The sequence below is a fragment of the Fringilla coelebs genome (genome assembly GCF_963513975.1).
Source record: "Fringilla coelebs genome assembly, chromosome: 11".
NCBI classification, from domain to species: Eukaryota; Metazoa; Chordata; class Aves; order Passeriformes; family Fringillidae; genus Fringilla; species Fringilla coelebs.
The window spans coordinates 20,329,509-20,344,114 of record NC_140037.1 but is presented as its reverse complement, the minus strand read 5'-3'; the positions used below and the strand labels follow the sequence as shown (position 1 = coordinate 20,344,114).

Genomic DNA, 14,606 nt, shown 5'->3' with positions numbered 1-14,606 from the left:
GTTTCAGTGAAATCTGTTTCAGTGAAATGACATCAGCTGTATTCACATCCCCTTCATTCTGCCTTTTAGAACTATTCTAGCAAGCAGAGTCAAAGCAAACTGTGAATGGCTTTGAAATCTATGTTCAGTAGCATTCATTCAGAGCAATCTTTTTTTTCCCCCAAGAATACAAGTATCCTCCCCAAAATCTGATTCTTCCAAACCATTCTCACCCAGGCAAGGAAGTGAAATCCACTGTGTGACTTGTGTGTCTTCCCAAACCAATCAAAACTGATTGGTTTTTGAACGATGTTTGGAATAACTTCACCCACTTGCAAATGTACTGCTAGCAGTTAAAAATTATTGCCAGACATTACATAATTTTGAATTATTAACTCAGCTATAGATGTCAGTGTATCACAGAATGTAATTGATTAGTTCAGGAGGTTTTTTTAGCTTCATTCTCGTGCTTTTTTTGAATTTTGTGACTCACAGTCATGTGTCACTTTAATTCACAGTGAAGAAACGAGGAAAACCTGCAGTATGTACCTTAACTCAGTGCAGATTTTTTTTTCTTTCACCATGAAATACTTCAAATCCTATTAAAACCTGTTTAAGTTGCAGCATTAGTGAACAACCAATATTGTTCTACTCGTATCTTACCTCTGTGCCAAACCTGCTTGCTCGTGTTCCTTCGTTTAAAGGCAGGCACAGCATGTTACAAACACAGTATTTAAATGGCATGTACAGAGTGCCCATAGGGCCAGACTGGGATCTATTTCTTAGATGTACAGTGTACATTTTAAGGCACACTATAGGGATTGAGTTTACATTTTGATAACTCTGTCCTTTTATTTGCAAAGATGGTCACTACCTGGAAATGTTGCAAAAATAAATGTTCATCTCTAAGAGTGGCCAATGTGTTCATGTCTTCATTTTTATATTTTTTCTCAAGAAAAAAAATGTGTGAAAATGTGAACTTTAGGGAATTTTAAAAGGAAATGTCAACTACCATGTTACATTTTATATACATAGATATGTATTTATATATATCTAAATATATAAAATGATTGCAGGAGCTCATACTATAAGCTGAGTTTTAGTACAGTACTTTAAATATACTGGTATTTATTTTCAGTTACACTTCTGCACCGCTTCTTCCTAATGCAGAGCTTGATACGGACATTGGTTGATAATAGCAACAAAAAAAATTCATAAAGAATAATATTGTCTTATCATGCAATGTAGTAGGCATCCTGTGGCACTATTCTCTTACCCAAGTATTTACAGTACTGCTGAGTACCTTAAATTCACCAGGGTTTGTGTGACTGCATCTGTCAGGCACCCAGCAGTGACCCAGGCTGAGGCTCCTGTCACACGTGAGTCTCGATGAAGGAGTGTGTGTGTGTCAGCATTGGGGCTGAGCTTCCCAGTTCAGAGGCTCCGTTTTGAGACTTCCCAGCAGCACTGTACTCACAAATGTCCAGGAAAAACTCATAGTTCTTTAATTTCCAATCTTTGAACTTCTTGGATGTTAAGTTGGGATCATCCAGAAGGCTGTTGATAACTGTGAGGTCTCCTTCCTTTGCCTGGCAAATTCCAGAAAGACAGAGGATAGGTCAAAACGAAATTCTGTGTTTCAGCACTTTATTTCTTCTGTAATGCCAAGTGCCAGGAAAACTACTATGGAAACTTTAGTATTTACCTAAATTCAGGAACTATTACAGCATAAACTGTTTGACAGCTCAGTCTGTGCCACATGCTACAATTTGCCCACGCAGAGTGCCAAATAGTCTCTTTTTTTTCCTTAACATGGAACATATTTGCTTTGAAGGATTTTTAGTTTCTTTGAAACTTCATTTTTAAGCTTCAAAAAAAAGTATTAACAATAGAAACGTAAAGAGATTAAGGACAAGGGGGAAAGGGTTCACACTGCCAGAGGGCAGGGTTAGCTGGGACATTGGGAAGGAATTCCTGGCTGCGAGGGTGGGGAGGCCCTGGCACAGGGTGCCCAGAGAAGCTGTGGCTGCCCCTGGATCCCTGGAAGTGTCCAGGCCGGGCTGGACAGGGCTTGGAGCACCCTGGGATAGGGGAAGGTGTCCCTGCCCATGGCAGGGGATGGAGTGGGATGGGCTTTAAGGTCCCTTCAACCTGTCAGCATTCTGTGATGTACAATCAGACTTTTCCTAGTTTATATTCCTCATGGAATCATGGATAAAGCCACACAAAATCATGGGATAAAGCCTTACTTTTAAAGTGCTCTTGAGGACTCGGATGTGGTGCAGCTTTTCGTTGATGACTGGGTCGTTGCATCGCTTCACGAAGGACTTGCGGAACTCCTGCTTGGTGGAGGGACGCTGCTCTCCGAAAGCTGACAGACTGGCTTCTTCCAGAGTTCTGTAGAGCTCTTGCAGACCATCTGTGATTTCTTCAATTTCTTTTATGTTTTCTGAAAGGAAAGAAAGAACCCTAACAATAAATCTGATCATTCAGATGAAGTCTCTAAAATCAGCGAAACTGCAACTTCAGTTCTATCTTAACGTCTTGCTCAGTTCTGCAGTGTTAGTTTTGATGAGACAAGAACATCATCCCAAAGCTTAATTTTTAGTGCTACATCCTGGCATTTCAAACTCCTGTGTTCGCCAGCATCCATTACTTCAACCACAGTGGCAAAACTGCTCTGGATTTTGATGGCAGTAAAGTGGAGGAGGACATCTCCCAGAGCTTACCTTCCGCACAGAAACTATTGTGCCTTCTCAGAGGAACCGTCTCATCCAGACTGTCGTCGGTCCCCTCCATGGACTTCACGCGTCCCTTCCCGCGGACGTCTCTGTTCCGGGGGAGGCTTTGGCTGCGCGGTTTCTGGGGCCGCCCGTGGGAGCTGTGTCCCCTGGGACATTCCACCAGAGGAAAAGGCCCATCCTGCTCAAAGTTGTAGCGCCTCTGGACGGGCAGCGTGGCTTGTCTCCGTCTGTCTGGTGACATTCCGGGCCGGCCGCTCGCGTACTCCGCCTCCGGAGGGACGGTCTGGAGGAAATGGAGCCCTGAGCTGGTGAGGGGAGTCTCGATCAGGTCCTGCCACGAGCGCCGTTCTCGGTAGGGAGGCCGGCACCCCGAGGAGTGCGTGCTGCCCGCCGCGTCCTGCCGCGAGTCCTCGGCAGACGAGTGGGAATACGTGGATTCGCTGGAAAAGTGTCGGCCTTGTTTGGCTTCGGGGAATGGGCTTGAAGAATTCACCTGGAAAGATGCAAAGACATCTGCCCATCAGATGATGTTTAGAACAGACCCAAGGAAATGACTGTAGTGTAAAACGCTCTATGATATCTAGTAATCAGATGGACTCATGGGTTGGATTTGTCATAACATGAACCACTGTAAACAGAAGAGAATTAGCAGTGACAACTTTTACACAAAGTTTATACAAGTGCTCTTTTAACCACTCCCTATTCTTGTTTTGCACATTCTCTGCCCACAAGCAACTCCTGAGGGAAAGAAAAATGTAACACTGGTGCAGGTTTCCTGAAGACCCATCCAGCTTACACTCAGTGCAGCTGAGGACAGTGGAAGTCTCCAAAAGAAACCGTAAGTGGATTTCCTTTCTTTTTTTTTTAGGGGCCAAACAGAAAAAAACAAAAACAAACCCGAACAACAAAAACTTCAGCACCCAGGAAGATTTTTGGCTGTGGGACTGTTGAGAAACTATTTGAATGAATTCTCTGGGTCTGTGTATAAATTTAATTCAAAACAAAGAGAAAGGCAAAAATGTGGAAAAACAGAAAGGGAGGGGCTTAACCTGTATCCCAGTTGATAAAACAGCATCACATGGGTGAAAATCAGTCTGAGCTTCACCCATGTGATGCTGTTGTCTCAGTCACTCTCTTTGGTTCTGGCTGTGTGAGGATCATGTCATTCACGCTGAAGAAAAATCTGAAAGAAAAATAGAGAACAGTCCTATCTGTGCTTGGAATCATAGAATAATTAGCATAATTGCCTGTGTTTTGTCTAATAGAAATGTTCTATTTGCAATACTGTCATTACCATGGTATTGTACACAATCTTGTTAAAAAAAAAAATCCCCTTTCCTAGAAAGATTTGTTCTTCAGAAAAGAACTAAAACTTGATTACTGGGTGAATGTGAGCTGATCTCAATCTCCAGCATCCAGTATCCAATATTCATAATTGAAAACCAGTCTCAACTAATACAAACTATCCCATCCATCACATTCTTTTCACATGCTGCAGTGAAGGTAAAATTTGAATATTCTGTTCCTGTTATGATGTGTAGTTTCACCAATCCTACAAAAAAAGGTCGTATTTCCAGTCTGGTGACAGATCTGTGTCAGGAGACATTTACCTCTCCTTCCTTCCTAACTGATTTGCTATGGAAAAATCCAGGTCTTGGCTCATGAGGAGCAGCAGTAATTTCATTTTTACAATCACATCCGGCTTCGTTCCGCCACCTTTATGGTGTTTAAATATCCCAGGACAAGGGAAGAGCAAGCCAAGGCCCAGAGCTGTTTTTGGTGGCCCTGGCACATGCAGGGGGTGTGACTCACTGAGGGGGTGCGGTGGTGGCTGTCACACAGCGTGGAGGAGCCCTCCTGCTTCAGCGTCAGGGAGCCCTCGATGTCGTCCTGATCGCTCTCGCTCCAGTAATCTGCTGACAAAGCATTCCAGGTCTCACTCGGGTGCTTTTCCACCAGAAAGCAGATCCCACATCTTAGCAACATCCTTCCATGGCAAGGTAAACGTTCCCCAGTCACCTGCAGGGCTCAGCAGCTGCTCAGGAAGGTCTGGCCCCTCAGACAGGGAGTGCAGGAAGCTCTGAATGCTTTAGGGAAGGGTTACAGAAGGCAGCTCGAGCACCTGACTCCCACTGCACATAAAAACCAACTTCTGCTCCCAGACTTTCACACAGAAACCTCATTCCAGATGCTGAAGTAGAGCCAAGCCTGAACACTTAACTTAATTGGGCATAACAGGTTCCACTGTGAGTGATGGGGAAAGGGCAAGGCTGGCACCTGAGCTCAGGAGGTGCAAACAAATATTGCTGAAGCACACATTGCCCCAAGTCTGCGATGGTTTTAGGGGGATGAACATCCCTGAGGGCTGGGATCTGGGAGATCACACCTCACCCTGAACCCTGCATTTTCTTTATCACTAATTTTAAATATTTCTTAAAATTACTGCTCAGGATTTTATTTTCTTTGGTAGTGGCACCAAGAAATGTAGTTCTTCAAAGAAATGTATTGTTATCAAAATGGATATTTGGAAAGATATGGCCATATGTTGATAAAGAAGTCAGTTATGACCTCTCCAGCTTTATTGAAATACTGAACAGATTTGTACTGTCTGCTCTCTTCTCCTAATTATAATCACTGAAGCATTACCTTCATCTGGGTGAATATCCTTGTCATCAGGTGTGTAACCAATTGCTGCGAGACCCAAACGATTCATCCATCTAACAGAACGATAAAAGTGAGGAAGAGAGGTATTTAAAAGGAATATCTCATGTAAATCTGAAGGCATCCACATCCTTTAACACCTGGAAAAGCCAGACACAACACCTAAACAAAAAGGCTGTTAAACCCACAACTCAGATGTGCTGGGTGGTTGATAACTGGGAATAAAGGATTTATCACATTTATTCTTATTGCTATTTATTTCAAGAACTTGCCTGAATTGCCAAAAGACGAGAAAATAAAATAGAATTATGATAATTATTGTCTGAAAACCTGTGTTGGGAAATTAGTTGTACTAAACTTGTATCCTCAGAAAGCTAAAACAGCCTATGGCAGTTTGGTTATTTGTTAGTCTGGATTCACAATGATGGTGATATAAACACTTAGTGTTGTTGAGCTGTGATATTAACATTATTTTCCCTTAATTTGTTTAATACAGACTTTTGGGTTTCTAAAGTCTTGGTAAACTGCTAGTGCTTCAATATTTGCATTTCACATTGGATGTGCTAGTTTCTTTCTTTGTCCCCAAATTGTTTAGTTTAATGGAAAATAAGATTCTTTACTTCCTTAGGGAAATATTATAGCTAATCTTGGGGAAAATACCTTTTGAGTTTTCTTTATGTAAGATTACTAGATGTTTACACAATATATAATTTAAAAACTAGGGGAAAAAGGAAATTAACACACAGAGGAAAAAGTCACTTCTTAATGTTCAGCAAATGGAAAATCAAGAATTATCTTATTTTCATCAACAAGGAGATATAACCAAAGAAAAAAGCCCTAATAGTGACATCTATAATGCCTGAGATGTTTTGAACCATTCCCTTCCTCAATGACTAAATTCTTAATTATCTAATTAATTTCCCAGAAAATTGATGCAAGAGTTTATCTAGAAGCAGCTCTTTTTTCCTTTTTGAACATTTGCAACATCAAATTTGTTAATAATTATCTTCTCAGTTAATGAATATTGTAATGACAAAACCATCTTTCACAGGCCTCAAGTCAGACATTAGTGAACAGTACACACCATATCAAAAGGATGAATTGTTTTGCAAATTAAAACAAGAAAACTGTTCTGTGTCATTCTTTCCCACTTGTACTAGAGGAGAAAAAAAGCTTTTAAGGACATGTGTGACTGTTATTGTCCAGGAGGGTGGTGTGTGGGAGATGGGAGGCACAGCAAGGAGGCAGAAAATGAAGGAAGAGTGAACTCTCCACTAAAAATAGCTCAGAGTTCAGCACGTATTGATCCCTGCTCCCAGCAATGATCCTCATCTCTGATACTGGTGCAGCCCTGACTCCCTGCCTGGCCTGCACAGAGCCTGCCTGGACCTCATGGCTTTCCCAAGTAGCCAAAGGGGACCACAACGTTTACTTCTCCCAGGGAATTGTGAGAGGGTTTAATTTACTTGCAAAACTATGAAAATAAAGAACTGTACAATCATATTGCTTTGCTTCTCAGTATTAAGCCAGAAGTCAGCAAATTGGAGATGAAAATGGAAATGATGATTAGTTTTCCCAAATACCAACTGCAGGCTTAGCACTGCTTACAGCCCTTTTTTGCATCAGCACATCAATAACTCATCTTTATCATGAGGGAAGTACATTTAAAATGGATTAACAGATTTACAGAAGAGCTTTTGCACAGTGCTCTCCAGCATCATTTCCCTCAGCTCACAGTGCCTGCATTGCCTGCCTTTTGTTTCCCTTGCAGGGCAGAGCCTTCACTGCAGGAATGGCAGTGACATCATTCCCTGCTCCTTAGCAGGCATTTCTATTCACCAGTTTTTCATCAGTTGTTCCCAAATTTCTGAACTCATTAGCACTGGAGCAAAATAGTTTTAGTCATACTTTGCCATATGCCTTTGGCAATTAAGCAGGATGGCTCAGTGCCTTCAACAGAGGTTCTGCTTAAGCACCGATGATAAATTAGGACCAATTACCATTTTCCAAGTTAAAACAGACTCAGCCATTTGTGTGGTCAGTGCAAGGAAATTTATATAGTCTTTATATTTATATTTCTTTTTAATTTTAAATTTATTTTTATATTTCTTGCAAAATTTCTTTTGTTGCTTATTGTTAATTTGAGAGTGTCAGATCTTGGAAGCAAACACAGACACCAGCTGAAGTGTTAGGATTAACCTTCCAGAGCCAGGGATGCTCTGAGGATACCCAGAGTATCAGCTTTATGCATGTGGCCTCACTGGCCAAATCTGGAATTAGCTAAAGTTAATCTTCCTTCTCTGAGGCTGCTCAGGCTTTTCTCCTCCAAAGACTAAGATCATCCCCAGCTAGAGTTACAAGGACTTTCTTGCCTCATTTACCACAATTCAGAGTCAGCTCTTGGTCAAGCCCACATAAAGGGTTATCTGACGACATTCCATGGTTATCATGATAAAATCTCTTCGGATAAAAGAACTAAAATCTCCATTTTAGGTTTTGTGTTTTTAAGAAAAGCACAAGTGAATGTTTTTGAGATTAATCAGGAGATATACAAGTCATGAGATTACAGCTTATTTTCTTACAGTTAATTTTTTTTTCCCGAGGAAATGCAAACTCAGTTCGAAAAGAACCCTGCATAAACTTGATGAATTTCCTTGATGAGCAAACCACTTTCATTTTGCAGAAAACTGCAGGTTTTTCAAGGTTATAAAAAGCTCTTTTTGGAGAGCCTGGAAAGGCAGGCAGTTGGTTCTGAACTCTGTCCCAGGTGCCCTGTGGGCAAGGTTGGCTTCCAGCTGGCACTGGGAGCTGCTGTCAGAGCTGACTCCCGAGGGATGGAGGATGCACACTCCAGGGAGGCTCTGGGTGCTGCAGCTGCCAGCACAGCCCCAGGATTGCTGACTGGGGCTCTAGAGCTGTGCCCCACCTGCTCTGGGACTTCCCTGTGGCCACCAGGAGGTCTGGGCTGCCCTGGGGGGGCACCTTTGGGGTCTCAGGTGCACATCGGGTACCTCGACCCCAGATCCTGCCTTTTTACCTGGGTAACTTCAACAACTCTTTCCTGTTGATAATTAAACAACTTAACCAGCATGTTTCACTGAGTCTAGGCCACCCAGCAGAGCATGGGGCTTGCATTCTGGATGGAAATTGTGATGATAGAACAGCACTAAATGTCCCATGGATCCTCTGCCACAATATTTTACCTCCAGGATTGTACAAATCCCCATAAGCCATAATCACTTACCAAGGCACGTTGTAACAACCTACAGGGAACCAAGAAGTGGGTTGTTTTTTATTGCCTGTGCTCCAGTGAACCAAAGGCAGGGAAAGATGAGCCTCAAGTAAAGTCATCAAAATGCACGAGTTTTGTACTTTGTCTCAATTAAATTCTAAATAAATCAGGCTTGGTTGTAATTAATTCTGTTGGTTACAAACAGGCACTGTTGTCATTGCTTTGGGATAAAATAGAGCTGCCTGGTAGTATTTAAGTTAAATTTACTGAGATAATTCTGGTTATTACTCAGGGATTACAGCCCAGGGCCTCCTCAGAGTCTGATTCTGCCCCAGGCTTGGGCTGTGATGAATGAAGGCACCAGGGCAGTGAGGAGCTGTCACAGCCTGAGACTGAAGAGTGAATCATCCTAAAACACCCCAAATTGTCAGGAACCAGGAGCACATTCAGCTGCTGACAGAAACACTGGGAAATGCTAAAGGGGGCCAAGCAGCTGGAAACAATTGCACATTGCTTTGCTCCCCCAACACTGCATTGAAAACAAGAATATGCCATTCCTCAATGTACAAATTAATGAATTTGTTCCTGGCTTTCACAGTTTACTCTGCTGAGCCAGCCCTAGGTCAGTGGGAGGTTCTGGGAGTGAAGGCAGTGAGAGTTTCCACAGTGGTACCACAATCACCCCCTTGGCTGCTCCTCTCTACAAGTCCAGAGTGAAAAAGCTCAAATTAAAAAATAGAATAGCTTGGACAATCTCAGGACAAATTGGAGGGAACTAATTTTTTTAGTGTAGGAGAAGGAAAACCAAGGGAAGAGGATAACCTTTTTTCTCTTGTAAAAATGGGGTGAAAAGTTAGAATTTTTAGGTTATAGTTAGAACTGTTCCATAAACCCACGGTTTATGGGAGAAGAGGGGGAGAAGAAGTGAGATTCTGTGGCTCAGAAAATTTCGATTTGCTAATATCCTCACTTATTGCACATACCACGTGGCTGGTTTTAGAAGAATCTATTTAATTAAAATGAATATGTAAAAAAATATATGTCCTGAAAAGGTGTAAATTCAAGAAAAAGCCCAACTACTTTCACTATTTCCCACTGTTCCTTTAAAAATTAAGTCTATGAATTACTGACCATTAACAGAAAGAATAAATAAAATATACTTCCTATCTTCTTTGCATCTTTTCATTGTTAATTCTTGCCCTTGTACACCACCTCAGCTTTGTGTTAGAAATGTTTCAGTGCAGAAATATTTTTTTCATTTTTGAGATTGCATTTACATTTGAGATTATTTAGTTAAAAGGAAAAACTAGCAGTAAGTGGAAGTTAAATTTCACTTAAATCAAGTTATCTTTAAGTCTATTAGAGATTCCCTTGAACCATTTTTTTCATACATAGTATTTATTCAGTGCAGTTTACATTTAATTTCTGATCAAAAGCTTTGTATTAATTTTTTTTTACATCACTGGGATAATCAGATTCCAGAATTCACAGTAAAATTCTTTGCAATTCACAATTAGATTTAAAAATTGATTTTGTACTTGTTATGTGGACTTCTCTGACCAGTCTTTCTTACTGAACACCTGAAAAATCAATGCATTTCCCATTTGGCTTCCTAAGGTACATTATTTTCCCTATTTTCTATGATTATGCAGGTAATACATTCATTTAAGAGAATAAAGGCTGCTGTAATAGGGGTGCCTGAAATGATGCCTTGATTTTCCTCCCCACAAAAGGAGCCCCAAAGCATCTCCTGGTGAAATGTGACCCTGAGCAGATCCTGCTCCATGAGCTCATCTCTGCTGTGCATCAGCCCCAGCAGCTCTGCCTCTGCTGTTGGATTTGTCACACTTGCTGGGATTTGTTAAGCAAAATCATTCATGGGATAAACTCTGAGTACTCTCTGATTTGATAATTTGACATGACTGTTGATCTTGTTTCATGCATTGTCTTCTTAGATTTGTCAGACTGGAAAAATAGGAAAAAAGCGTGAGACAGCTTAAGAATTGACAAGTGAACCAATCTGTGCCCTCTTTGCATGTGCATCTGCTTCATGCACTTAATGGGATTTTTTTTTTTAAATTTTACATTTTTTTAACTTTCTTCTGTCAAACAAATGCACAATTATCTCTGTGCTCAGAAGTCTGGTTTGGTGTGGGTGGTTTTTTTGTTTGTTTGTTTTGTTTTCCCCAGTGGGTAATAGACAAAAGAAATTCACTGCTTTGTAGCAAATAAATTACCTTTCTGGTACCAGCATTTTACTGTACAAATATAGTCCTGTATCACAGAGAATAAAAGCACACAATAACTGATAGGCTATTTGATCCAGAACCAATAATAAACCCTAAAGAAATCACCAAAACAGTCACAAAAACTCACTCAACTGAAACTGCTCTTTACTCACTCAAACTTTTGCTTCAGCTTTCACCAAATGATTGGCCCAAAGGAAAGCTCTGGAGAAAGAAAGCTTTGTTTGCAAGCAAGAGAACTGAGCATGACATAAACTATGGGTGGGGTTTTGGGGTTTAGAGGTGAATTTTTTTAAGAAATGGGATGATTTACTTGTGAAATTGTGTAATTCTGTTTCTACATGGTTTTTAAAAACTCAGCTCAAATAGGCCAAATAATGCTCTTAAATGTCTGGGTAATTCATTCTGATGAAATTTCTTATTTCTAAATTTCTAAATTACTAAATCTTCAGATTTGGCAGAATTAACTCAGTATCTCCAGCATAAGGTCACAACAGGGACTGTGACACTGCCTTCACCTCAGGTGCAGGGCTGGAATCACCAAACCTGCTCTATGAAATGCAGCTGAGCTGTTTGGCTCCCATAAGAACCCTGTCAATTCACACTGGTACTATTTGCAGCAGAATTTGACAAAGGTAATTTTGTAATTTAAGCTGGTGAGGAAAGCCAGGGCAGACCCTGCCTCCTGCACAAGGGATGAACTCCCCCAGCCCTGATTTGGGTGTGCTGGATAATCACAACTGGGCTCTGCAAACTCCATCAGCCACTGGGGCTGGAGCTGAGTGAGGGGGGAAATGGAACTTCACAAGTCTGGGGTAAATAGTTCATAAATTGCAAAAAGGAGGAGCCAGGTGACTTGCCCAGGAAAGGAGGTTTGGAATTCCTGGTGCAATATTTTGCCCTGACAGGGCACAGCAGCTCCACTGTCACCCTGTGCACTCCCATGAACATCCTGGTTTCACCCAGTCCTCGGGGCCTGCAGCTAATCCTGATCAGAAAATTGTTTTACTTGTGCTGCACTTAAGGAGCTCTTGTGTGAGAACAATAAATTAAAGGGCTGGCGTGGCCTCGGGCACGGATTTGAAACAAGTTTATGGGAACATAAAAGGAAGAAAGGAAAACCTGCTCTTTATGATTATTTACAACACCATTGGGAAGCTCCATTCCAGGGATTTCTGTTTGAAAAGCACCTTTCATGTTCTGCAGAATTATCTCCTGGCTTTTCAGCAGGTAAGGGGCTGAGAGTAAGAGCTCTGTAACGACTTACTCAGCTCTATTTGATAAAGAGCTGGTGAATTAGGCCAGACAGAATTTACAATCTCCTGCTCACTTGTCCAGTTTAAGGGGGAAAATGTCTAATAGCAGAAACTTTGAGCTGCCAAGAGCTGTACTTGTGTGCCAGTTTATATAAAGTGAAGACTAAATGCAATGAAACTGGAAAAGATTTGTTAAACCTGGCTCACCATCTGATCTGGCCAAGACCTGTCAGAGACCAAAATGCCTGAAATTTAAGGGAGAAAATGGAATTAACTTTAGTAATGAACAGGATGATTTAGGTAAAGTCTTGTCTAACTGACTTGGTTATACTCCATATGTAAAAGTAGATAGGAGACACCATAAAATTTGCTTAATTCAGAATACTTAAATTATCAAACAGTTCTTTTTTAAGAGAAATATTGTGCTATAATCTTTCCTGCAAAATACAGGAGTGATCCCAATAAAAATTAATCATCATTCTGTTTCAGTAGCAACTATTTGTTATATTTCTTGAATGAATGCCAGAGATTTATGGGAGTTATTAAAATTGCAAGGTTAACCCAGTTATTCAAATCAAAAGTGATCAAATTATTCAGCCTAAAATAGAAACTTTAAAAAATTTAACATTTGGAGTCCATGATGAGATTGCAAATGCACTGCCCTGCATTTCAATGGCATGTAAGTTTTAAATAACATAGATATTGTAAAACAACCGAATATTAAATTCAATGCTAATTAAAGCCATAAACAGGTTATGTGTGGTGTGGTGTGGTAGGAGATGAAGCACTTCTGGGAAATAAGGCCTTTAACAAGCTTGGAGTAGCAAGCTAGAGATGAGCTCATCAAGTTCATTATTAATTCATTTCTAAGAACACAGCTCTGCTCGTGTAAGACCTGACAAAACAGCACGAGCATGAATTTTGCAAACCCGAGTAACACAGCAGGCAAAACTCAGCCACAGCTGAGTGCCTGGGTCTGCTGCAGAATAATCCAGCCCCACCCACTGGGGTCCAGCTCTTCCTTCAGCAAGGTGGGGTTAAAGGCACAGTAAAATATTCCAGAGTGGGAAAAAATTAATAAACAAAAGTGAATCTGGGGTGAGAAACTCTAAAAAGAGCCCTGCAAATAAAAGTGGTTGAAGAAAGGATAGAATTCCCCTCCTAGTGAATGAGGACTGTTCCTCTCCATGCCAGACTCCTTCACTTTTCAGCATGAGGGATCTCCCCTTCCATCAGCAGGGAAAACCCAGTTCTGTGCTGCAGGCAGGAGTGAGAGATACCACATAAAATATGTGCTCTGTTTCCTCACGTGTGGGGCTAGCAATGTGCTGGGAAGAGAGAGATTTGTGGAATCAGTACTTGAAACACATTTTTTCATCTATGAATCTTGCTTCCTTATTTCAAATTTCACCCAGGATCTCTGGGAGAAGGAATTCCAGGAAGCCTGTAAGAGCTGCAGGGGTGCCCAGGGATGTCAGAAGTAGCAGAGTTATTCATCACTGGGATGAGTGAATCCCAATTGCTCTGCAGGGACAGGATTGCTGAAGGGAAAATACTGCACAAAATCCTTCAAGTAGAAGTTCCTTTGCCTTCTTCCCAAAAAATCAGGGAAAAGGTTCTTGTAAATTCCAAAGTAAATGATGTGAAGGCTGGTGTGGTATGGAAGGACACGCTGGCACCTTCCCAGCTGCTCCTGTGCTCCAAGGCTTCATTGCATCTTCCTGGGCTCCACATGGAAAAATCAATGGATGTTGTAAAAGCAGCTCATCAAATGTGTGTCAAGACTTCCTGATTTTCCTTGAGAACATTTTATGTATAATTTATTGATATGATCAGTGGCACTTCAACAAACGAGAGCTATCCCAGCAGCTGAAATCAAAAGCAACCAGGCAGAGGTAAACCAGCAAAACATCCTCACTTGGGTTTTGTCCAAACCAACCTGAACCCCCCAACAGAACTGAGCAACGGAACATTAACAACCTTGAAAAAATATTTTTCAGCAAATTTATACCCTGAAACTACCCCACTGCTGATAACTGAGGCTCATCCCCCTCCTCAGTGCAGGATGAAATCGCCTCCACAGTTTTACCCCAGCCAGGCTCACAGCCCAACATACCTGAAGAGCCATGTAAGCCACAGAATATAAATGTTCAGTTCAACAATGGTTTTTAGGCCTTAATATTCCAAAGGAAAAACCCCATCCATATCTGGCTTCTCAAGCTGGCAAACATTAAGAACAACTGTAAGTAAAAACATCTCAAAGTTTCAGTTATCTGTGCCAGGAAAGATTTAAGACTTCCCAGGATGGTGACCTTGTCCCAGGTGTCCTCATGCTTTCCACCTCAGCTGGGAATAAACAAATTTCTGAGGTAACAGGAGGAAGGAAGACATCTGACCCTGCCTTTTGGGATCTAAGGCCCTGTCCCACCTTCCCCCAACCTCTGCCTTCACCAGTGAATCACAAAGGAGAAGCACAGAGTAATTTGGG

At 41.4% G+C, this 14,606-nt stretch overlaps 1 protein-coding gene across 1 annotated transcript in view; it reads right to left on the bottom strand.

Moving 5' to 3' along the window:
• Positions 1-1,352: 1,352 nt before the first annotated feature.
• Positions 1,353-14,606, bottom strand: part of LOC311158000 (connector enhancer of kinase suppressor of ras 2-like) — a gene marked incomplete at both ends in the record, with an annotated part of 163,244 nt that continues 149,990 nt past the window's right edge. Inside the window, 5 exons of the mRNA XM_084213090.1 lie at positions 1,353-1,568; positions 2,229-2,428; positions 2,709-3,216; positions 4,536-4,639; positions 5,370-5,440. Of these exons, the coding sequence (XP_084069216.1) occupies positions 1,353-1,568; positions 2,229-2,428; positions 2,709-3,216; positions 4,536-4,639; positions 5,370-5,440 (1,099 nt within the window). The remainder of the gene's footprint in view (positions 1,569-2,228; positions 2,429-2,708; positions 3,217-4,535; positions 4,640-5,369; positions 5,441-14,606) is intronic.